The sequence below is a fragment of the Lepisma saccharinum genome, chromosome 2, assembly GCF_977018435.1.
Source record: "Lepisma saccharinum chromosome 2, izLepSacc3.1, whole genome shotgun sequence".
Lineage (NCBI taxonomy): Eukaryota > Metazoa > Arthropoda > Insecta > Zygentoma > Lepismatidae > Lepisma > Lepisma saccharinum.
This window is the reverse complement of record NC_139230.1, coordinates 117,074,562-117,099,427: the sequence shown is the minus strand read 5'-3', so window position 1 is coordinate 117,099,427 and position 24,866 is coordinate 117,074,562. Positions and strand designations below refer to the sequence as shown.

Genomic DNA, 24,866 nt, shown 5'->3' with positions numbered 1-24,866 from the left:
TTCTGGTTCAGCAATGTACTGTTTTATTCCCGATTTATAGTTAGGTTGATCCTCTGAATGAGTTTGCAATAATTTTATTACAAAAACTCTACAATAATGAAGAATCATAACCTAATTTTCAATAAATCTTACAAAACTAGAATATAAAACTTATTAGAAGGTAAAAACTGTAGTATGATCTGTACCGGTTTAAATATCGGATTTTTGCCGATTCCGATACCGATGCCGATGTGTCAATTTCGGCCGATTTTCATACATCTGTAATCGGCTTCGGAACAACCCTACTAAATTACATACTGCACAATAACATCACTCTTCTCGTGATTGGCTGGATAATTTCAGAAATATTTGAAATTTGCAAACAAAAATTGTGTTAAAAAAATCATGAAATACGTATAACTCTGTCATAGCCTCATTTTCACTGAAAGGTGATCAAAACTTGGGTTGCCAATATATTAAGCTTCATTATGTATGGAAAAACGGGTGTGAGTATTTCACAGGGGTGGTATAACACTTCTGGACGATAGACTGAAGTGCACACCCATAGAGCTACACCACGAGCCGCCACTGGTTAGGAATAGGTTTGAATGGACGAACCCCCTAATGTGTCCTTGTCACCACCCTACTCCAAGCACTGTTCTGTAGCCATCAACATTCAGATTTAAAAATTCAGATTTAAAAATTCAGATTTAAAAATTGAGCAAGACATACCTTTACAAATTTTTGTCACTGACAAGAGCACCCAACGTTGTTGCTTCACTATCCAGTAGGGTTTTACACGTAAGTATTTAGTTAACTGGAAACGCTGGTTCTTGCAGTTTTTGATGATGCAAGCATGACGGTTGCATTCAATTCGTGATCTCCTGCACAAATAAATTTTTTTTGTTATTTTAATCAATTATAAATACAAGCTTTTTTTGCTCTACAAGGAATGCATCAATTCAAACAAATCAGTTCCTAAGATTTTTTATTATAAGTGACAGATTTGAAAACTTATAGTGTACGACGTGTTGGTCATTACACAATATCAAAATGAACTTCATGTACAGTTGCAGAAAAAAATAATTACCCATAAGACTACTGTAATTAAGGCTCTATGGGGGTAGTATTTGTTTCCATGACTGTACATACATTTGTGTTTTGTTTTAAGATAAAGCATGCCAGAAGAAAAAATAAAATATTAAATAAATATAATTATCTGGGGTGGTTTTGTAATTAATTACTAGAAATTAATAAATCAGGCAATCTTTGAAATTTACATTATATATACACAGGCACCAGCAGACCATGGAAATGTATAGAGAGAATCAAAACAAACAACTTGTCTCAGTAACATTTTTGTCATTAGTGCCTGTATGCTGGCAACCCAACATAACATTTGATCGCATCTATGACGTTTTTGCCCTTTGTGAAACAGCATTTGCCAGTCTTGCAAAGAACAAGCTTATTCTGAAAAAAATTACAACCAATCAACCACATCATGCATTGTAAAATACAGTGAGGTCTCAGTGGCCCAATGGGAAGTAAACCAATGGTAAAAAGAATGGTGGAAAAATAAGTATCATATCTAAAAGGAAATGGATCAAGCTGAGGCAGAAGGGAAAGAAAATCCACCCTGCCTCAAGTGTTCCCACAACCAGAATCAGAAATTGCTGTCAAGGATGAGGGATTTAAGAATTGAAGAGAGGGGAGGAGGGGGGGAGGGTAGCCTCCATGGGAAAGTAATATTTTCTTTACGTAGAAATTTTCAGCGAAAAATGCAGGCTCGACCAGGACTCGAACCTGGGTCTCTGGCGAACCTGGGTCTCTGGCGAACACGGGTCTCTGGCATACGGTGGTTAGAGCAATGACATGGTATGCCAGAGACCCGGGTTTGAGTCCTGGTCAAGCCTGCATTTTTCACTGAAAATTTCTACGTAGTACATCTTCTGTGTGTGCCTAATATTCAATATTTTCTTTGTTTTTTATGCAAAAATATTACTTGAAAATTAAAGGTTCACTTTCATTCTATTTTATATATTATTTTATTCTGAAGTACATGTATTTTGTAGAGTTCAAACTTACCTTTCTTCAAGGGATGGGTCTTTAAATTTCAAAGATTTCTGCTGGTAAGTTAACTGTCATAACCATTCAACTAAGGAGAGGTTCTACATATACTCTACATAATTCTCTATTTCATAATCTACACAGTGTCATGAACTTTTGCACTTGATAAAAGCACTAGGAAAGGAAACAGTCTTGTACACATTTTTAGTTACAAAGAAACAAAAGGTGCCATGACCAGGACCCAGACTTGTGTCTCTGGGTCTTGTTCACCTGACCTCTATAACTGAACACATGCATTTTCACCACCTTCTTTCAAGTCTCTATCATGTATATTTTCCATGACAACTGAGCCCTTACTTTACCATGTGTAACTGCATTTTGAAATGCTCAAACATGGATCAAAGGAATTTCTTGTACAACAAGAAATGTATGATTGCACTGTATAAAATACACATGCTTCAGAATAGAAATAGAAGCATAATTTGCAAGTAAATGGAACAAAACCCAAGATAGCAAGTTTAGGTGTGCATGAAACAAGGCTAAACAAAAGAAGAGAAAGAAAATTATTGGCCTTCAGAGGCTGCCAGTCCTACCTTCATCAGCTTCACCCCCCACACTTCCCTATCCCCTTCCCAGCAATTTCTTCAGCTCCTGCCTTCTTCAGCTTCAGCTTCCACCATTTCCTTTTGGATACAATACTTATTCTCCCACTGTTCTTTGCATTGTTGGTTTTACTTCACATTAGGTCACTGAACAAATTCCTTGCTGCCTTTTACAACACATGACATGGTTGGTTGGCTTTAATTTCTTTTAAAGAACATGTGTGTTTCTTGCAACACTGGCACACACCATCTCATGACAGGGAGAAACTTCACAGACGAAATCAAATGTTGCTAGCATACAGTTGACCAAAATTGACTTTTTACACATTTCATAGTGCCGAAATGATGCACTGCCAATAAAAATGTTAGTGGGACAAGTTACTTGTTTTGATGCCCTTTATACATTTTTGTGGTCTGTGGGCACCATTTTAATGGCACCCTGGGAGTGTGTGTATTATAAGGTTACTTTTGGTCCATGTTGTACTGGTATCAGTAATTGGGACTGGGCCTGCAGTTTATAGTGTGAATCTAGCCATTGTGGAATGAGCCTCTATAGAAATCGAACCTGGAACCTTTGATTATAAGGCAACTACCCCCAAAGAAGCAATCAAAAAAAATGTAGTGCTCATACCATTCTGGTAAAACAATGGAAACAAGGATACATTGTCATGTGAGAACCAGGGGAAACGCAACTCCAAAACTGTGGTTTTCGATAAAAATATGGTATTTGGTTTGTTTAACTTAGCTTCTCAGAAGAGCTTTAATTTTTAAGAGTCAAGACATTTTCTCTCTTCTGTAAATTTAATAAATTGGTGTTACATCCCTCTGGTTCTCATACAGCAATACATATAACATACATACAAGTCATCTCAAGAAAGTTATATCTGTTTGGTAATGCAAAAAGAATGAAAGAAATTAGTTGAAAAAAAAAAAAAACATTTTTACTCTGAAAGCAGGACTGTAGATGAGAATATATGGGGGTATACACTGAATAACCTATGGTAAACCATCCTTGTTACTGTATGCCTTCTGCTATAATGCATATACCTTCAACTTTCATTTTGTTTATATATATTTAGGAAATTTGGCAATTAACTCCAGTGAACATATTTTTTGTAATCAAAACTAATGCACAAGGTTCACTTTACACAATTTGAGATTATGAAGCATCAAATAAGTTCAATGCAAAAGTCTCACAATATCCTTGTCTCTCTTTACCACAATAATTGGTGGTAGACTATAAAGGCTCTAATTATTAAATATGATGATTGAAGTCAGTTGTATTACAGTTGTAAACATGGGGAAAATGAAAAAGAGAGAATTATTGCTTCTTGTGTTTTTTTCTTTCTCTTAAGTATATATAAAGTCTTTCATTTTTAGTGTAATTGGCAGTATTGTTTAAAGTTATTACAAGTATACAACCTGATAATTCACAAAAGCAACATTAAAAAGAAAAATACAATAACGTGCCATGTGTTTCATATTTTCTTGCCTTCTCTATTGTAATATGCCTCTTTTGTGAAAATTATGGGTATGGCATCATTATCAGAAGTCTACCACGAATGGCATTTTTCTAGAAGCTAAATGCTTCGATTCATATGGTAACACAATTAAGCATTGTTTCCATATTAAATAAACTAAATTTGCTGACCAAGGCAGTTTATTAAGAAATTAAAAACACTTTACACATAATATTTCTACCCTATATCAGTCTTCCTCACACGAAGCTTGGAAGATTTCTTTAAGAAATGTACATGCATATCACATCTTGACGGAACCATCACTGACAGGTGATTGACAGGTCAAGTTTAGCAAGAGTCTGGGACTACCAGAAGAAGAATGAACAAGGAATAAAGAGAAGAGGATAGAAAAAAGACCAGGGGATGAGGAATCATCCACATCCAAAAGGCAGGAGGGGTGCGGGAATTATAGAGTCCATATGCTAGAGCAGTGGTTTCCAACTTCAGAAGGTCTGAGGGCCAAAATTATATCTAGCAGTTGATTGGCGGGCCGCATTTTTTTTGGGGGGGGGGATTAAAAATTACAAAAATTGTAAGTACCGAACTGAAAATATGTAGTACTTTCGCATGACCTAAATTACTAAAATGAGGCAATAAAAACAATGAAATCACAAATCAAAATTGTATAATTACAATTTATTTCACAAAAAAAAAACAATACTTATGGATGAATTGAAAGAAATGAAAAACAGACCATACAAATAAGAATCCTTCATAGTAAGTGTTCAATGTTAAAATTGAGGCTTCTTGTATTTAAGTTGAAATGTCCACTTCAATTTCTGTATTTGAAAGTCTCAGAAGGTGAAGCAGTTAAGAATCTGCCAGTCGGCTTCTGTAGCGGTTCTTGATGAACTTCATTGAAGAAAAAACACTTTCAAACGTTCATTCCGCATAGCGAAGGGGTTGAAATGCATGGTGTGAAGAGAAAGTTACGTCACTTTTAGATTCTGATGATGATCATTATTGACTGCAAAATAAATTCTACCTGTGATATGGTCTTTCTTCACAGACCTTCCGTTCCTTCAGTAAATATAGAACGTATTTTAATAAAATTAATGTATTTTGCAAACTGGCTTCGCGGGCCGCAAAAGAAGGCATCGGGGGCCGCATGCGGCCCGCGGGCCGCCAGTTGGAAACCCCTGTGCTAGAGCATCACTAGTCTGCAAAATGTAGTCCAGGGTATGTAGAAGGGAGGTTGAATTTTGGGTGTTTTCGCAAAGGGTTACCCTTTAAACCCCCAGGGTCTATTGAGAAATGCAGTTACCATTTGATGGAGCAGTTCATTGTCATAAAAGTTCAGGGTGATCTAAAAGTAAAGACACACACAAATAAAAGTTGAATGACACACTGTTCTGCAAAATTAACACTGTAGGTTTGTAATATGGCTGGGGGAAATGTTATGGGGAAACCAGGTCAGATTTTCAGGATATGCCATGGACAGAAACATGGATGTCTGAAATGAGATGCTCACATAGATCAACCCTCAGCAGAATTGGGCAAAATTACAATTACCTAGTTTACTATGGTCAGGGCCAAAATGCAAATCTGTACAATAGCATTCTGGGTGACTTAACAACAATGGTTAGGTCATGACCTTGAAGAAATAATTACTAGATCATTACTTTTCTTTAAACACATTCAACAAATGTTCACAAACTCCTAATTTATGCTTATTCTGACCTTTTTATCCACATAAAAGATGCCCATATAATTCTTGAAAAACAATTGAGAGAGGCTAAAGCATTTTTAATGAGATTAGATTTCTTGTGGAGGTGTCAAATCCCACTTTAAACTGAAGGCCCAGTCACTGTAGCTGTTCTGATCATAAAGTGACCTGGAACATTTTTGTCAAGATACAAATTTAAATAGGCAATTTTTCGCCAATTATTAAACAAATGATGAACAATATTTTTAAAAAAATGTTTTGTACAAAGCTTTTTTTGAAGTTAAGTGACTTGTAAAATGGAAGTGTGGTTTGGCCACATTTCCCATTTTGAATTGTTCAGGTACCCCCCCAACCCCAACCCCTCAGTGAACATGAAGACACACACATACATATATATACACGCGCATGAGTGACTGAGAGAAAGGGGTATGTTAGATGGTATAAAATCATTATCTCATGCTGTTTGTATAGAAGTTTATAGAATCTGCCCCCTGAGTGCCCCTTTACAGTGAATGTTGATTTTATTTATGATAAGGGGCTGGTCCCCATATAATATGATGGGCGCAAATAGCCAAGGTCCTGAGGCACACAAAAATTTATTTTACTCATTCAATCATTCATTCAAAACACATGAAGTCTTCACACATTGTTTCTTTACAATTAATGATTCTCAATAGTGTGTAATTTCTTTGCAAGAAAATTTCCAGCAGAAAGTAACTGTTAAAGTCATGATCCAAAGCATGGTTTGTTTTCAGCCTGCTGCATTTTGCTCAGACAAGCTAATCAGGACTGAACTTACAGTTTAAAGTGGGATCTGACCCACTGGGCAAAGTGCCTCCACAGGGGAGCCAAACTCGAAGTTTCTTTCTTGCAAGGTAACAAACACGTTACCCTGTGAGCAAGAATAATTAGAAGAAAGGAGTGGGTTGAGAAAATGGAGAGATACATAAAGAAGAGAGAGAAAGAAGAGTAAGAGAAAGAAAAGAGACAGAAAGAGGGGAGAGGGGAAGACAAGTTGAAATGAAATTAATTACCTATTGATGCAGTCAGTCTCTGGGCCACATGAGTCTCTTTTACTCCACGTGCCACATTTACATTTTGCCATCTCTGATGTATCAAGCTTCCTTGGGGAAACAGGAGGAACATAAATGGGTCTGACTATGAACTTATATGGTAGTGGTGTCTGGAAATAAGAGAAAGAATAATTTTTGCATATATTATTGCTAATTAGAACAAATACATCATTAACATAACTGGCACCAATTCATGGGATATTCAAAAAGATATATATAAAAGGAAAAGCTGGTGTAAATATCAAAAAGATAAACTTGGTGTCTACAATTTTGTAAAAACAAAATTTCCTGACTTTTCCAGGATTTCAAGTACAAGAAGCAAAATTTTCCAGATGAGTCATTGGGGCAAATCATGTATTTGTGTGTGAAAGAAGGTCACTATGTTTTAGCTAAACACCACACTCAGAATCCCACTTAACTAAGCTTGTAGAACAATAACATGAAACTGAAAATAAATTGACTGTTGGATAGGGGGTATCAGGGGTGAGCTTTTATGTAATACCTGTCATGTATTGACTAATGGTAAGTAAACAAAGAATTATTTTTTATATAAACAATTACAACAGTTATGGCATAAATAATACATTTGCATCAAAAAATTTAGTCATATATGTAATATCTACCAGATATTGCAATACAAAAGTAGTAAATTCCAACAGCCACTTGCTGTAATAGATTTCTAAAATTTTTTGCTTGTCTTTTTTTCTTTGTTCAATAACCTACTTCTACAGAGTATTCCCTGATATTCGCTACGAGACTCAGCGGCAAGCGGCCCGGCATCAGTGCTTGTCTTTCCCGGTGAACGGGTCCGTGACAGTCACATGCTAAAGTCTGTTTTTTCACTCTCCCTGCCTTCGATCTCTTTCCCTTTCTGTTGATGTTGCAGACTGACACCAGTATAATCCTCCCTCGGAAGTTGTGTTGTGTTGTGTCCATGTGTTGAAGATTGTGGCTTAATATGGCACCACAAAAGTTTACATTACAACAAAGTATTTATCTTGTTAAGTGTTACTTCAGAAAGAGGAATTGTGGAAAAGTGCGACGATGTTTTGCAATGAAATTTCCTGGTGTTCCTGTTCCACATATGACCACATATGACCACTATATTTAACATGTGATCAGTTCTGAATAAAAGTGGAAAGAAAAACCTACGTGTAGTTACTGAGGAAAAACTCGATGAGATAGGACAAAGGTTAGAACAGTCTCCTCGGAAATCTATCTGCCACTTCTCACAAGAAACGGGTGTTTCAAAAACCACAGCATTTAGAGCCGGAAAAATTCTTAAATCTAAATATAAAAACAAAATAAAAATAAATCTAAAAAATAAAGTATACAAAGACAATCCGCACACCATCCGTGAGTTAAAAGAGAGTATTGTACAAGAAATCGTGAGAATTACAGTAGACGAACTTGCACGTGTAAATGCCAATTTCCTTCGGAGATGCCAGGAATGTGTTGCAGCAGAGGGGCATCATTTTAAACAGCTTCTGTAGTCAAAGTTAGCACAACATGAAACTGTAATTTTAATAGCCGACTTTAGCAACTGTCGTGGACCCTGTTCACAGGGAAATACAAGCGCTGTCGCCGGGCCGCATGCCGCAGAGTCTCATAGTGTATGTCAGAGAATGTTCTGTAGTACCCTACTACAAAAAGTTCATTTTTACAGAAATACAGGAAATGTCCCTGAACTTTAGATTACTTTTCCAGAAAAGTAAATTCCCTGACTTTTCAAGGATTTCCTGGTTTACCAGACTGGAAGACAGTGTTTTTCAGTGTGTGAAGATTTACAGCTCTTAGAAAACATTTTACAAGTTAACACATGCTGCATGTGACATATCGTCGGTCCAATGACATAACGACGTATCTCATTTTTTTGCGAAATGGAGTTATTAACATTGTTGTGATCATACTGGTGACCTGCATCACCTGGCAAATCGGTGTAACTCAAATCCAATTAATAAGGAAGTTATGAATATTTTTTGATTTTGCGTATCTCAATTTGTTAAAAAATTTGGTATGACATAGCAGTGTATCTTGACTTCCGTCATTATGACAGATAAAGTAAATCCTAAACTGTTTCACTAGTCGGCGTATCTCCTTTTGCTTACAGCAAAAAAATGCAACAATCGGGGCCCATACACTCACAAAGAGGAAAATAAAGCAATGCAGAAATGTATATTTCAGTGTTTACAAATCAGCGGTCACAATCTTAACAATATCGAAATGGTCTAACAAAGGATAAGGAAAGAAAGAGGTAAAATGAATTGTTAGATACATTTTGTTGATGTCGGAAATAGCACAATTTAACATTAGCAGCACGGGTTTTTCGAAGGAGGATCAAAGCTGTATATTAAGCATTGTTTGTAAGCTCTGTTAGGCAATATGCAAAGTTGTCAAAATATTCTCAAAGCTTTCAACTTGTCCCGATCATTTTGAGATCAGCAATCTTAGGAATAAGATGGATGTCTTAGTGCTCTGGGAAGATGGCTCAAGAAATATTGTTCCACCAAGAGAACTACACGTGATTGGAAAGAGGGAAAATAACATCAAAGCCGGGATATCTGTAAAATTTTACTGGCCTCCAGAAAGGAAGTGGTACAAAGGGACTGTCATAGAAACATTGAATGAAGAATCTGCCGTATCATCTGATGAAGATGTACCTCTGTCTTATCTGCTGAAGATGAAGGATGATGTATCATCCCCTACACAAGAACAGGACGAGAGTGACTTTGATGCCGAAAGTGAATTTCTTGAAGATGTCAGTGACTCGGATGATCCAGATTATTTGCCAGGAAAATTGCAACATTGTGAAGCAAGAGGATGCAAGGATGAGGTCTTCTCCTCATGTTCCAGATGTCACATCCTGCTTTGCTGGGATCATTTTGTTCAAGATAATGACTGTACATTACACAAGAAACGGGGCGTTATTGACAATTCAAAATGTGTGGTAAACAAAGTGCAGGATAACAATTATTTAATATGTGATAGCAATGCCATCACTAGAGTCCACATTGCAACAAATCCTGAAAGTTATGATGTCGACGGATCACCAAAAGAAGGCTCTACTACAGCTTCTAGAAAAGGAGGGAAGAAAAATCCGAGTAAGAAGTTGCGTAATGAAGGCTATGAATACTTCAGTTCAACTACAGGGAAGGTTGTTAAGAAAAGAAGATTGCTGAAATTCCCCTCCACAGGCTGCACCCAGAAAGGAAGAAAAAATGTTATGTACTGAAGAACAATGATAAATCACGAATAATTATTTTAAATGGATTTTTCGATCTTGGAAACTTGCAACGTCAAAGGGAGTACGTAGCACGACACATTGATGTAGAAGATACGAGACAAAAAACCACAAAACAAGCATCGAGATGTACAAAAACACAATTTTACTATCTTTCCCTGGATGGAACAAGGCTGAAGGTTTGCAAGAAGATGTTTTTGAATATTCTTGGAATTAGCGAACGATTTGTAAGTACGACAGTGAACAACATTCAAGAAACAGGCATATTACTAACTGAAAAACGAGGTGGAAGATACAGACATTTGAACGAAAATGATGAGAGGAAACTGAGTATAGTTGATCATCACATAAATCGCTTTCCATGAATGGAGTCTCACTATTGTAGAAAATATTCAACAAAGGAGTATCTGCATTCTGATTTAACTGTAAAGAAGATGTATGAGATGTACAAGGAAGAGATTGACACAACATGCCAAGCATCTTTGCAAACATACACAAATGGTTTTGAGGGTATGAATCTTGCATTTCATCAACCCAAAATAGATCAGTGTGGATTCTGCATTATGTACAATGCGCGATCTGATTAAGATAAAATGAAGCTAGAAGATAAATTTAAGCAGCACGTTGCAGAGAAAAGTAAAGTGAGAGAATTGAAAGCAATAAGTAAGACTACAGCAACCTGTTCTGCTGTTTTTAATCTGCAACAAGTTATTCACTTGCCTATGTCGAACCACTCATCTGTGTTCTACAACAGACATCTGGCTAACTACAACTTCACTGTCTATGAACTTAACATGAAAAATTGTCATGGTTTCTTGTGGCATGAAGGAATCAGCAAGCGTGGATCATGCGAAATAGCAACATGTCTTTGCCAGTATCTATGAAAGTGGACCAAGAAAAGAAGAATACAGTTTACTTATATGCTGACAGTTGTGTTGGCCAAAACAAGAATAGGATTGTGGTGGCTGCGCTTATGCATGTAATGCTAAAAGCAGAGAATATAAAAGAAATTGTGCTCAGATTTTTTGAGCCTCATCATGGGCAAAAACGAGGGAGACTCTGCACACAGTGCAATCTCCAGATCGTTACTGAAAGTCGGAGAGATATTTTTCCCCTCTCAGCTTGTAAACATCATAAAAATAGCCCGAAGAAACCATCCTTACATCGTGCACATAATGCAGATGGAAGATTTTCTGAATTTTAAGGCAATTGCTGAAGATCTGAGGCTTTTCCAGCTTAAGAAGACTGATGATGGTGGTAAGTTCAGTTGGAAAGATATTCGTGAACTACGATTGCAGAAATACTATCTACATAAAAACAAGTTTACTGCAAGAGAATCCTGCAAAAATCATAGTAAAGAGATGTAATACTAAAGATATAGCTGCGAGAATGCCACCTAGATTGAACAAAGAATCTGTGAAAATAGCGCAAGAGAAATATGCAGTTTATTGTCAATGTGTGAAGGTCCTTTTCCCGTTGTTCTAGACAGTGACTGCAAAAACTTTTACGCAAATTTGAATCACTGAATCTGTTCTCCACTCTATTCCACAAAAATGTTTTATTGATGTTTATTTAATGTAGCCAAATTATCTCCTAATATTGTACTCTTCTTATTTAGTAATTTTGCATGTATAACTTTTTAATTGTACTTGTAGTGAAGAGTTTTGTAATTTGTACACGTACTTAAAGCATGTAAATCTAAAGAACTTCAAAATAAAAATAACCATTCACTTTGAAAAAAAAAAAAAAGCGTCATGAACAATAAAATCATAAATATTATATAGTTTTGCTCACATTTTGACTAAAAAAGAATAATTCTCAAATCATGAAGCTGTAACTTGATACTAATTTGCATGGCATATCTCAAAGATATTTCTGTGTGAGTAATTATTTTGATCTGACATATGTCAAGAAATTATGAAATTTCAAGCACATAACGCAACACATGTAAAATTCAACCACACTATTTTACAGCAGAAACATAATACAATTTAATGACAAAACAAAATTTGTTATGGGGTAAATAGTTTTCTCACAAACATCTACGAAAGTGTGTGCGAAAACGTTTTTTGCTTCTCCTGAAAAGTTGGAAAAAATTAGATAGGTTGTTATGTCATTGGACCGATGATATATATTACAAAGTAGCAATATATGCTGAGTAACAAATATGTAGGATACATGACATCAAAATACAATTTTTCTATTATCATAAATAAGGTTCTTTTAATTTAAGACAATAGGATTTATATAAGCAGAATACATAGTTTTTGAAACATGATGTCATCTTATAATTGGTACACTAATAGGCAAGTGAAATCCCAAGTGACAAACAGAAAATGAAAACAGAAGGAGGAAGTTCACTTTCAATTATTTTTTTTTTCCTTATGTGGCAATTCAATGAAAGTGTAGTGTGCAAAAAATGTTTTCTTGCAATTTTAGATATCAGTGAATGAAGAATCCAGTATTATCATTTAGCTCTGAAGGATGAACAAACAGGTATTCATAGAGGAAAGAATACAGGAGAGCATGTCAAGAAGGCGCATGCATCCAAGTAACTTGACATTATTCATAAACACATCTGTAAAGAATAATACCAGGCTGTCCCACAAGTCCTGCACCATACAAGGACGAAAATGAAACACAGAATATTAGAAACAAAGACAGACTTTATTCAGCAAAGTACAGGCCTCCATGTTCAATTACCTTCACCCATCTCTGCAACAACAGTTCAATCTGATGGCGATACCAGGTGGCAGGTTTAGAATTGAAAAACCCATGACAGGTAAAATTTACCTCATCATATGAATTGAAGAGCCGACCAGACAGGAAATGTGAGAGAGAGCGAAACAAACCGTAATCCTATGGTGCAACTTCCAGACCATAGGCGGGATGAGGTAACAACTCAAATCTGTCAAGCTCAGCTAGTGTGTTGGTCACTCTTCGAGACCGGTGACTGGGAGCATTGTCTACTTGCATCAGTAACCCCTTTCTCCTCATTAATGCCAGGTATTTCCCATTCAGAATAGCATACACTCAGTGTAATTGTTCAGAATACAGTTCACCTGTTGCAGCATGACCTTCTGGAACAAACTCATAATGGACAATCCCGTCAATATTCCACCACACAATCAGCATGAGCTTTTCCCAAATCTGTCCTGTTTCACATAAGCGATGGCCTCCTGTCTTCTTCTCACCCACTGTTTACGTGTATCAGGGTTTTCAAAAACACCAACGTCTCATCTCCTGTCACAATTCTCCTCCAAAAACTAAGATCATGTGTGTTTTGTAGCAATGTCTGGCAAATTGCAACTCTCTGCACTGGGCCTGCACCTCTGTCAGCTTGTGCGGACTTTGTCGGGGCAGTTTATTGGTGTAATCCATGTCATGCAAGCGAAGGTTTACTGTCGATTTGGATGCCCCAACCACTTTTGCTAGCACACGTGTGCTGAATTGTGGTGTAGCATTCACAGCGACCTGCAGAGGCTCGTCAATGTCCATCGGAGGTCACCCCGTGCAGGGCTTGTCCACGAGTCATAAATCACCTAAAGCGATTTTTTTAAACCAAGGGGAAGCTGTCAACTGATTCGCCACTTCTTCATTCTCCACACGACAAATTTCCTCTGCTGCTGCTTTTGCTGTTAGTAGTTTTTTCCATAAAAAACCGTAGCACTGCATGAAGTGCAATTTGGTCCTTACTCATCGTGCCCACTTTAACTTCACGGGAACACTTGCTACACATGCTGCGCGTGCCTTCACTTGATCCCACGAACCTGTCCTCTATGCCTGTCAACAGGTTTTCACTGGTGGTGCCACCTACCCTCGCAAACTTCACCTCTTGGAGCTCAGTGTGCTGATGGTGCAGGACTTGTGGGACAGCCTGGTAGAAACACAGCATTATGTAAGTGTAACTTTGATTGGTGCTGCCAACTAGTGGCTGAATATGAAACTAGTGACTGTCAGTGAGTAGTCTGTTGGCCGCGGTGGCTCAGTCGGTAACGCGTCTGACTACCATACTAAAGGTCCCGGGTTCGATCCCCGGCCGGTTCAAATCCGGGAACTTTTCTAACGATGGAAGCGGCCCCGGCGCCCACCCAGCGTCGAATAACATGGGTACCTGGGGGAAACCCTGGGGGGTAAAGGCGGTCAGGGGCGTGATGCTGATCACATCACCCCCACTCACGACCGGATCAAGAAAGTGTGGGGCGTTACCCCCACACCCCCTATACGCCTTCATGGCGTGGTGCTATGCACAGGGGAGCACTTTACTTTACTTTACAGTGAGTAGTCTGTGTGAACAGTCTCTGACTACCTGGATGGTGTTTTTTTGTGTTGTTACGTTTTGTGTATGCTAACTGCAATATATATCATAAATGGATGCAGTGAATACAAAGTATCCATCCAACTTGAAGGTCCTGATGATTGAGCAAAATGGAAGTGGCAGATGAATATGATGTAGCATGCATACAGACTTGAAACAATTTTGGACAGTTCGCAAAAGTCTGTTAAATTGTGCCACGGGGTACTACTCCAGTTGACAGTAATGTGGTTAGTGAAGCAGACTTCTTGCCTTCTGCAACAACTGACATTCAACTATCAGCTCCCTCCCGATGCTGCCATAACAGAAACAGCTTCAACCCTTCATATTCAGCTTCAACATTGCTGCTTAGGAACCAGCATTATCCTCCATTAAACGTACAAGTCCTCAATTAATTGTGCCTATTCCAAACGTAGATCAAGAGAACAAAATATCTTCAAAACAACGTGGAAAGACAGCTTTCTTAACAGAACCACCATACAGAGCAGAATACACTGGGTACGGAACCTGGGACCCCTTGATCACAAGGCGACTATGTTACCACTACACCATCGAGGAGGAGCATACAGGTAACGTCGTCACCTTGTAATCAAGGGGTCCTGGGTTCAATACCTGGTGGAGGCACATGGCACAGTGGTTCGAATCCCACTTTAAAAACTGTAGGTCCAGTCCCAATTAGGCTTATTGTTTATAAAGTGGACTTAAAGCAACAAATCAATCAATCAATCAATCAAAAACCATTGAGGAGGCACAAAAGTTGTAAAAGAAAGAATGCATTGGCATCCCGTGAAATTATTTGTGCCTTATTAAATCAATATTGATTACAGCCTGCAAAAAAATTGGATCCAAAAATTTTCTTGCTCGCGTCATTGTTCTCTGTAATGCATTGTAAATTACCAGAACCACTATGCTTCTTTTGAAGATAACAGCTTTTTCAGTGTCTAATCCATGAAAATTATGAAAAATGTTCAGCACGTTTAGTTTGATTCTTCATTTATTTTACTTCGCGTTTTGTGCCACTTTTTGCTAATTTGTGAAGATGGACATGAGTGATATGTTGAAATTGATGAATGAACACTCACAAACATCGATGCCCAGGGCAGGAATCGAACCTGGGACTACTGACGTCATAGGGTGATGTCCAGAACGATTAGTACCTATTTTGTATTTTGTTCTTACTTGCCTGCTTATTTTGCGAGTTTTTAGTGCCTATCTATCCTCATCCTGTTTACGAGTATAAGCCCTTATTTAACCTCACTTAGATTGGTAATAGTGATGAACATGGATAGTGTAAATTATATAGGACACTGAAAAGTCTCATATAAAAATTATGTAACATTTTGAAAACAGTTAGTAATTAAACTTGCGAGAATTCTTTCAGTCTTTAATGATGAAAACTTTTCTTAATCGCAGAGACTTTATTTCTAAAATATATATTACGAATTCAAACTGGGACATTCTGATCACGAAGCTGCCAAAAACACTAACAGTGCATTTGGGCCAGGAATGGTAAATGAACGCACCATTCGCCGCTGGTTTGTCAAATTTCGTTCCGGTGACACAGCATTGCAAAATGAACCCAGTGGCCATTGACCAACATCATGTTCAGATGAGCTCCTCAGCAACCCCGTGGAAGCGGATCCTCAGAAAAGTGTTTGTGCCATTGCAGACGAGTTAGGCATACACCATACCACTGTCATTCGGCGGCTCCGTGCAATCAGTAAAGTGAAAATCTCTGAGTGTAAGGAATAACTGGGATGGTTTCTGCATCGGATTGTTACTTCAGATGAAAAATTGATCTGCTATGACAGTCATAAATGATCAGGACAATGGTTGGATTGTGATCAACGTCCAGGGTGGTTTCCGAAACCACTTCTCCACCCACGGAAGGTGTTGTTGCTGGTATGGTGGTCTATGGTGGGTGTGATCCATCATGTCTTTCTCAGGCGAGGTGAAACCATCAATGCAAATTGGTACAGTGCTGAACTCCATGAAACGCACCACAAACTTCTCCACAAGCATCCAGCAATGGTCCACAGACATGGTGTCCTCGTGTTGCACGACAATGCTTGCCCACGTGTTGCACAAAGAACGGTGCAGGCTCTCCATGAGTTGCAATATGAAACCCTTCCTCATCCAGCATATTCTACCAACCTCTCTTCCATTGACTACCATTACTTCCGGCATCTCGATCACTTCCTGACAGGGAAGACCTTTGCTGATGATCGGGCGGTGCAACATGTCGTTGAGGAGATCTTTGTGTCGCAGACTCCAGACTTCTTTTGCCATGGAATCCAATTGTTGGCTGAGCGATGACAAAAGTGTGTGGCTGCAGGCGGCGACTATTTTGATTAACCAGGTATTGTAGTTTTGATTTTTTTTTTTTTTTTTTTTTTTTTGGCCTTTGGCAATGACGCACCTGGGCCAGACATTTGATTTAATTTGATTTGATTTAGTTTATTTTACTTCGCGTTTTGTGCCTCTTGGCTAATTTGCGAAGATGGGGATGAGTGATGAAATGATGAAATTGATGAATGGACATTCACAAACAACCAAGCCCAACCGGGATTCGAACCCGGGGCCAGACATTTCATTCGAAACCAACCCAATATATATAACAGGCACATTATTGTGTGGGTTCGAGCCTCACAGGCTCATTTAAGTTGATGCCACTGGCACTGTCCCCTATTTTTGTTTCACTAAACTACAATAATTTCTTTATGCTGGGTGTACTTCTGGCTTTATGGCAATACTGGTGTCGAAAGTGTAGGGACGGGAGGGCACAGCCCTTAATAATTAAGAAAAAAATTTTTTAGAAGGTGGCAGATCGCACTCTCAGAGATGCCAATTTTTACTGTAATGACCTACTATGTTATGATAATTATTGCAAATTCATTCCTGCAACAAATACAGTTACAATCATTAAAGTGTCAATCACAATTATAATCAAAATAAGCAAGTACCTTGTCACAACGGATGCTGGAAATGTTGTCCTGATGCATCAACACGGTTTTGGCATGTTTTTCGGAAATATCCATTTACACGCAACAGTTCAGCTTCTGAAATTGTTACAGTTTCTCTCCTGATATTCTTCTTCAGTTCTTTTAATGTCTGAAGGTTTGTTGAATTGACCTTATTTTACAATTTCCCCCATAGATAAACACATTACTAACGCAAACCGATAAGTCAGGGTGACAAAAGAGGAACGGGAGAAGAAGCAACATTAGTTTAGGGATTGAGATGTTGTGGGTTCGAGTTACGAGATGAGCGTGAAACACTTATGTCCATGTAGCCATGCACACTGAATTGGTTGATTTCACTAAATTTGGCGGGAAACTGGGAAATGGCACAACATGCGAGAGAAACATTGCAGAAATGCAAGATTGTTAAGGAAAGTTAAATTTAAACAAGGCTGCAAATCTGAAACTTAGAAAGTACAACAATGGAACAATAGTTATCTCTCATTGATGAAAAACGACAGATGAAGGAACACTTCTTGTGATCAAAATGTGATAAAAGTATTGTAGGCCAGTGAGTTATTTTCAAAGAAAATTAAATTTGGAAAAGGCTAGATATCCTTTTTTCAAAATGAGTTCAACGATGGACGGTAGGTCCCATTTCTGCTCAAAAAGGAGAGATAAAGTCACAATTTTTAATCAAAATGTGATAAAAGAATAGTCTCTTCAAATAAAATTAAATTTAGAAAGATAAGCTAGATATCCTTATTCAAAATGATTTCACAATGGAAGTAAGGTTGGAAGGAAGGTTAAATGAAACCTTGCTTCGTTAGAGAAGAATATTAATCGTAGATCAATTATCCCACCACTAACATTTCCCATAATTCATTTACAGAAATTTAACCGACTCTCGTTCTCAATTTGTTCACAAGGTTTCACACGGTATTTCTGTGTGGAACCACACCTGGGAATTCTTTTGAAAATCGTCTACGAACATCCCTTCAAGAATTTTTAATCAGATATGAATCGTATATAAAAATGTTTCGTTGTATTGATTGATTGAGTTGGTGGTCCACTTAAAGCTTAATTGGGACTGGACTTACAGCTTAAAGTGGTATCTGAACCAGTATGCACCTCCACCAGGAATCGAACCTGGGACCCTTTGATTACAAGGCATCATCAAGGAGACCCTATGTTTTGTTGTAATGTGTGCTTGTGTGAAATTATTAAAACTATAGCAAAACCCAAAATAACACTTGGAACACTATACGCTTAATAAATACTGTATAAACAATAGAAAATCGCAAGAACACTTTCAAAATACGACTGAACTGAGATCGCAAAGTTACTGAAATGGAATGGGATTAGGGAATGGGATTAGGAAAGAAATCCACAAGTTATGCTCAAAGCCATGTGTTTCAGTTGGCACTCTGGCACCACGAGCTGTTAGGAAACTTAAGTTCCCTTTTAGCGTGACTTGCTACCAAAGCTACGCGAAATTTCCTAAAAACATGCCAAAAACGAGTGGATGCATGAAGACAACATTTCCAACATCCACCATGACAATTAACGTGCTTACTTTGAATGTAATTGTAACTATAATTCTGAGAACTTGAAATCATTTCGAAGCTAGAGGCTTTCATAGCGGAGATATTGCATGCAATTTGACGGGAGTTGGCATCCGGGTAGCTGTTAAGTGTGCCGCTGTCAAGGCGCTCATGGCTGAACAAAGGACCCTGTACTATTCACCATGCTCCACCGCCGCGCAAATCTTTCTATGCTGATCCTCCAACTTTCCAGATTTCCACCTTCCTCTAATTAAAAAATAACATGACTATATTATATATTTGTGGTATAAATAATGTAAAAGGTAGGTGAGATGAAGGTATCCCTGCCCGTGTGCACACATGCCATGAAGGCATATGTGGTGATGTGGAGGAATAGCTCCACATATTCTTGTTCTTGGCTATTATTGAGATTATGTGATCTGCATCATGCCTGGAAGACTTTACACCCCAGGATTGCCCCCCTGGTACCTAGTTATATGTGGCTGGGCAATCCTTCGAGTCATGCAGAAACAGAGAAATGACTGGAAAAATTCCTTGTGCAAACCCTGGGTCTTCCGCATGGTAGCCAGACGTTCTGAGGTACAGCGGATCATAATCATGAAAAATAATATCCTTATTTTTAATATACTTTGTGTTCATTTTAAAGTGCATTTTATCACAGATATGTCTTTATTTAATGCCTACATAATGACATCAAAATAACAGTAATCTCATTCCTACATGATGTTGCAATATACTTAATTTCATGCAGCAGTAACTTCAATTAATCCAACTTAGCCACTCACCAGGTGGACGCCCATAGTGATTCGGATCCCGATTAATGTTTTAGAGCTAATCAAAGAGAGAGGGGCTTCCCTTGCCTCCCAGGGTGGTGCCCCAGTTAGTCACCTGGGTTGCTCAGCCTTAAGCCACCCCTGTGGAAGTTCAGGAAGGAACAGAAAAGAAAAGGTTAATTCACCACTGCTATATCTGTGACCAATTGTGAGCAGTGAAAAAAGAAGGCACCGAATTTGTGTTTAAGAAAGTGCGCTGAGATGAGAGGGTGCACAGGGATTTTGCCCGGTGTCCTGGTAGTCAAGTCCAGGGTGGGGGGGGGGGGGGGGGACAGACAGAGACAGATGGGAGAAAAGTGTGTGTGTGTATAATGAATGTACAGTATTACTTTTAGCAGTGTACTGGAGGCAACGGGTTTCAGTGAACATTTCCAATGGTAAAGATGTTTGATTGATGCATCATTTGATAGATCTCTTCCTTCCAAATAACTTTTGAATGAAACTTTTCTTCCGTGGACAGATTCAGGGAAGAGGGGAGTGATGATCAGCTCAGAGATATAAAAATTTTACATTAAATAATCGACAATAAACTTCCAGTGAGCCTTGCATACCAGGCAAAGAGCCACAAAAATAATCAATCAACTTCCTAGGAGAACATCATTAATACATCAATGGTGAAAAAGGATGAAGAGTTCACCATGCAGTTATATACACTGGTCAAAACAATTAGGGGAGCAAGCAAGAAATCCCAAAACCAAAGTTGGAAAGTGAAAAGTAGCAATGTATGTTGATGAAGTGAGTGTGTGTTCAACCAGTACAATTCATCTGTGATGAATCATCAGCATGAAGAGCTCTCTAGTGACACCATAAGGCACGTGGCAGAATTTGTGATATGAGGAGCAATCACGAGGCCACTTGGGAACACCGGTTGTGCGGTGCTGGCAGACCGTAAGTGCAGGTGGGATTCAGTTGAGTAGTGTTGAATAGGAACGATGGCAGAACAACACGATTTAGGGGAATCTAGCGCATGGAGAGCCATTGGGAGGATGGAAGCAGGGCAAACACAACGTGAGGTGGCTGCAGCCCTTGGTGTGTCACGCAGTGTCATTTCCAAGTTGTGGACACGATTTCAACAGACAGGTACAGTACGAAGGAGGCCTGGGCAAGGTCGCCCACGGTCAACAACAGTTAGGGAAGACCGGTACTTAGCATTGTCGGCTCGCAGGAATAGGCAGCAAACTGCAACTGACTTGCAACGCGGCCTTGTTTTGGCAACAGGACGAAGAGTCTCGGGCCAAACTGTACGAAATCGCCTGCGGGAAAGGGGTCTTTATGCAAGAAGACCAATGGTGTGTGTCCCTCTGAATGCCCAACACCATAGGGCCCGCAGACAGTGGGCTGTGGAACATCGTGAGTGGGGACATGGAGAGTGGAGTTCAGTTCTCTTCTCGGATGAGTCACGTTACCGTCTCCAGTCAGATAATGGACGTATTCTCATCTGGAGGGAACATGGGACTCGCAATTATCCTGCACATGTGCGCGAAGTGTCTCAGTATGGTGGCAGTGGCTTAATGGTATGGGCAGGGATCAGTGTTGGTCAACGTACCCCCCTGCACATTATCCGGAACGGTACTTTGACAGCCTTACGGTACCGGGATGAGATCCTCAGGCCTCGTGTTGTCCCAATGGCTGCAGATATCGGTGATCGTTTCATTTTTGTGGACGATAATGCCCGACCTCACCGAGCACGTCTGGTTGACGCCATGCTACGGGATAAGGGTATCGAACGAATGGTATGGCCAGCGTCCTCCCCAGACTTGAATCCCATTGAACATGTGTGGGACACACTCGGAAGATGCATTGCTGCTCGGCCAGCGCCGCCTACAACTCTGTAACAGTTGGAAATGGCCCTTCTGGAGGAATAGGCGAATATCCCGCAGGCTGTCGTTGATAACCTTATTGGTTCCATGCAAAACAGATGTGTAGCTGTCATAGCAGTTCATGGCGACCACACACCTTATTAGAGGTATGGATCTGTTGCGTATCTGTCCATTTCTGTTGTCTTATCACCGTGCTGTTCTCCTGATTTTGTGCACTACCTTGCAGAAATCACCTCTAGAACTCTGTTGTGCTAATGACTCAATAGACATGTATTGTACTGGTTGAGGACACACTCACCTAATCAAAATACATTGCTACTTTTGACTTACCAACTTTGGTTTTGGAATTTCTTGCTTGCTCCCATAATTTTTTTGACCAGTGTATATTCCATGCATAAACAACTGAAATTTCGAACTACATGGTTAAGACCACTAAGTATAGCAAGAGACATATAAATAGATTTAAAATATTAACTCACCTTCTTGCATGCCACCTCATTTGCCCATGATGACTTCTTTTTTTCCCAAGATGTATACTTTATCCTACCTTCTTGCTGTGCCTTACGGAAAGTTTCTGTTTCATCAGGAGTTTCACTTTTTGGGACCTGACAAGAGAATATAATTACAATCATGTGCCAAATCTTTGTGAATTAACTGTGCATAAAAAAGTATGCAAGACATACATGTTCCTCTCTTTATAAAAGGGTCATAAAATACAACCATTGTATTTGCATATCAAACAAAAAATATGAAATAAACACACACGATTTTAAGATATGAAAATACCAATTTGCTGTAAGCACACAAAATATTTAGAGATATGATATTAGAGATATTTATTGACCTAATCTGACACCACCTGATCTAATAAACATTTCCAAAACATTTCTATCACCTTTGAAGTGCATTGGCTGAGGCAAAAAGGAAGCATGACTTAAGAGGAATTCAACCCAAATTTCTTGGATTTACTCAAAATGGTAATTATTCAAAAGAACAGAATATAACTTTTATTAGTAGATATTACAATATATGTGGTTCAATGGAAGGAAAAGTTGAGGTCTAATGACAAAGACGGCAGTGAAGGGTGTGGGAGACACAGACAGGACCAGAGGTGAAAACTAAATAATATATATATATATATATATATATATATATATATATATATATATATATATATATATATATATATATATATATTTCCCTTCTTCCCCAAAACCACCCACCCTATCCACGTAAACACTGGTGAAAATACCTTATATTTGTTTCCTATTGTCTTTCTCTGGCAACATTGTACCAATGCTACAGTTAGTATTCTGTGCTCCTACTCTTCGTCATTCTGTGAACCGCTTTCTTCTCTGTTGAAAATGTGGCCGAGGCTACGAAATATCAAACTTTCTCCTTTAATGTGGTAAGTGTTTACTGTCTCCTTCTTCATTTGTGTCTATCCACCCTTCTGGCACCTTTTCTCATTCTATTCCTGTGTTTTTGTTTTTTTTTCCTATTTGGATATGAACCCTTTTGTGTACAACTCTCGGCAACTCTCCAGACTCTGGTCACTAATTATTTCCTTCACCAAATCTATTTGTCACACACACATCTTACATTCATGCCTGATATTAGGCCTAACTCCGAAAAGCCTGATGCCCAAACTCCCTTTCTCAGCCATGCCCCCCCGACATCCTACCTAATATTCACCCCATAGCGAGAAATTTGGTGCCGAGCTAACCCTAACCATGTACAAATCACAGCTCCACTGGGCTCGAGAACTCTCGATTTCCATCCAGTCCCTCACCAAAATCCTCCTACTGACTCCAGGCAACAACAACCACCAAATAAACACACTCTGGAACCTTTCCCAGTCCATTGCCCACAACCTCAGCCAGAAACACCTGCAAAAACCTTCCATTCTCTGCCGACAAGCCCTGAATACAGGATGCACCCTCCCACTCCCTCTCCCACCACAACACCAATCCATAAAGACATGCCCCTTACTTCCAGACCCACCTTTGACCCTCCCACTCCACCCCAGCATACCATCTCCAACCACACCCCCCACCACAACACAGAAGAGCACCAGTCCTCGGACAAAACATGCCCCCAGCATATTGACATTCCTCACCCCCAACCACCCACTGACTGCACCTCCATCTTGAACCTCTCCAACCAGAACCTCACAACCACCGAAATTGACATTCTTTCCAAAGGTCTTACCTCCTCCCCAGCCTCCACCCCTAACAATTTCCAGCTACTATTTGACATACAAGCTTTCGCCCGCAGACTTAGGTGGATGCATTTTTGGGCAAAGAATCCCCCCTCCAATGCTAATCCCTCAGACATACATCCCAGTCTCCTCCAATTCTGACCCCCTCCTACACGATCCCCCCTCCCTTCCCAACAACCACCCCCTCGAAAGATACATCACTTCTGTTGTCATCAATGTTTCCTACAGTACATACTTCCAAAACTCCTCTTCCCACCACAATCTAACCCCAGTCCAGCACCAAGCCCTCCGGTCCCTCCGCAACAACCCAGACATCAAAATCCTCCCTGCCGATAAAGGGTCCACCACAGTAGTCATGAACTCCTCTGACTACGTGGTGGAAGCCTCCCGCCAACTCTCTGATTCATCGACCCACAAACCCACCACGGTTGATTCATCTACCACACACCTAGATAAAATTTGGGATTTTGTCCTCTCCCGAGGACCCCTTGAAGGCCTATCCAATTCCACCATCTCCTCACTCATACCTGACAACCCCCGCACCCCCACTTTCTACCTCCTCTAGAAAATTAACAAACCGAACAATCCCGCGAGACCCATTGTGTATAGCTACAATTCACCCACTGAACGCATATTCGCCTTTCTAGACTCTCACCTCCAACCCCTCGTCCAAGCCCTGCCCTCCTAACTCCGTGACACCAACCACTTGATTGACATCATCCACAACTTACCACCTCTACCACCAAACACCATCCTCACAACAGTTCATGTCACATCCCTCTACATCAATATTCCCCATGCCCATGGCCTCCATGCCACGGAATCCTTCCTAAACAGCCGACCCAAACCCCACAATCCCAGCACCCACTTCCTGATACAACTAGCCAGCCTTGTACTTACCTGCAACAACTTCAGCTTTGGTGACCAACATTATCTGCAGATACGTGGCACCATGATGGGTACCCGTATGGCCCCCTCTTATTCCAACCTTTTCATGGGCAGGC

At 39.4% G+C, this 24,866-nt stretch overlaps 1 protein-coding gene across 3 annotated transcripts in view; it reads right to left on the bottom strand.

Annotated features, from left to right (window-relative positions):
- Positions 1-24,866, bottom strand: part of LOC145984127 (histone-lysine N-methyltransferase NSD3-like) — a 338,807-nt gene that overhangs the window by 81,888 nt on the left and 232,053 nt on the right. For all 3 annotated transcript variants that reach the window (XR_014441281.1, XM_083117563.1, XM_083117562.1), the window contains exons 9-11: positions 22,121-22,246; positions 6,869-7,017; positions 712-863 (exon numbers count right to left, since the gene is read on the bottom strand). Coding sequence is in view for 2 of the 3 variants with exons in the window: in XM_083117563.1 (XP_082973689.1) it covers positions 712-863; positions 6,869-7,017; positions 22,121-22,246 (427 nt within the window). In the remaining variant the exon portion in view is untranslated. The remainder of the gene's footprint in view (positions 1-711; positions 864-6,868; positions 7,018-22,120; positions 22,247-24,866) is intronic.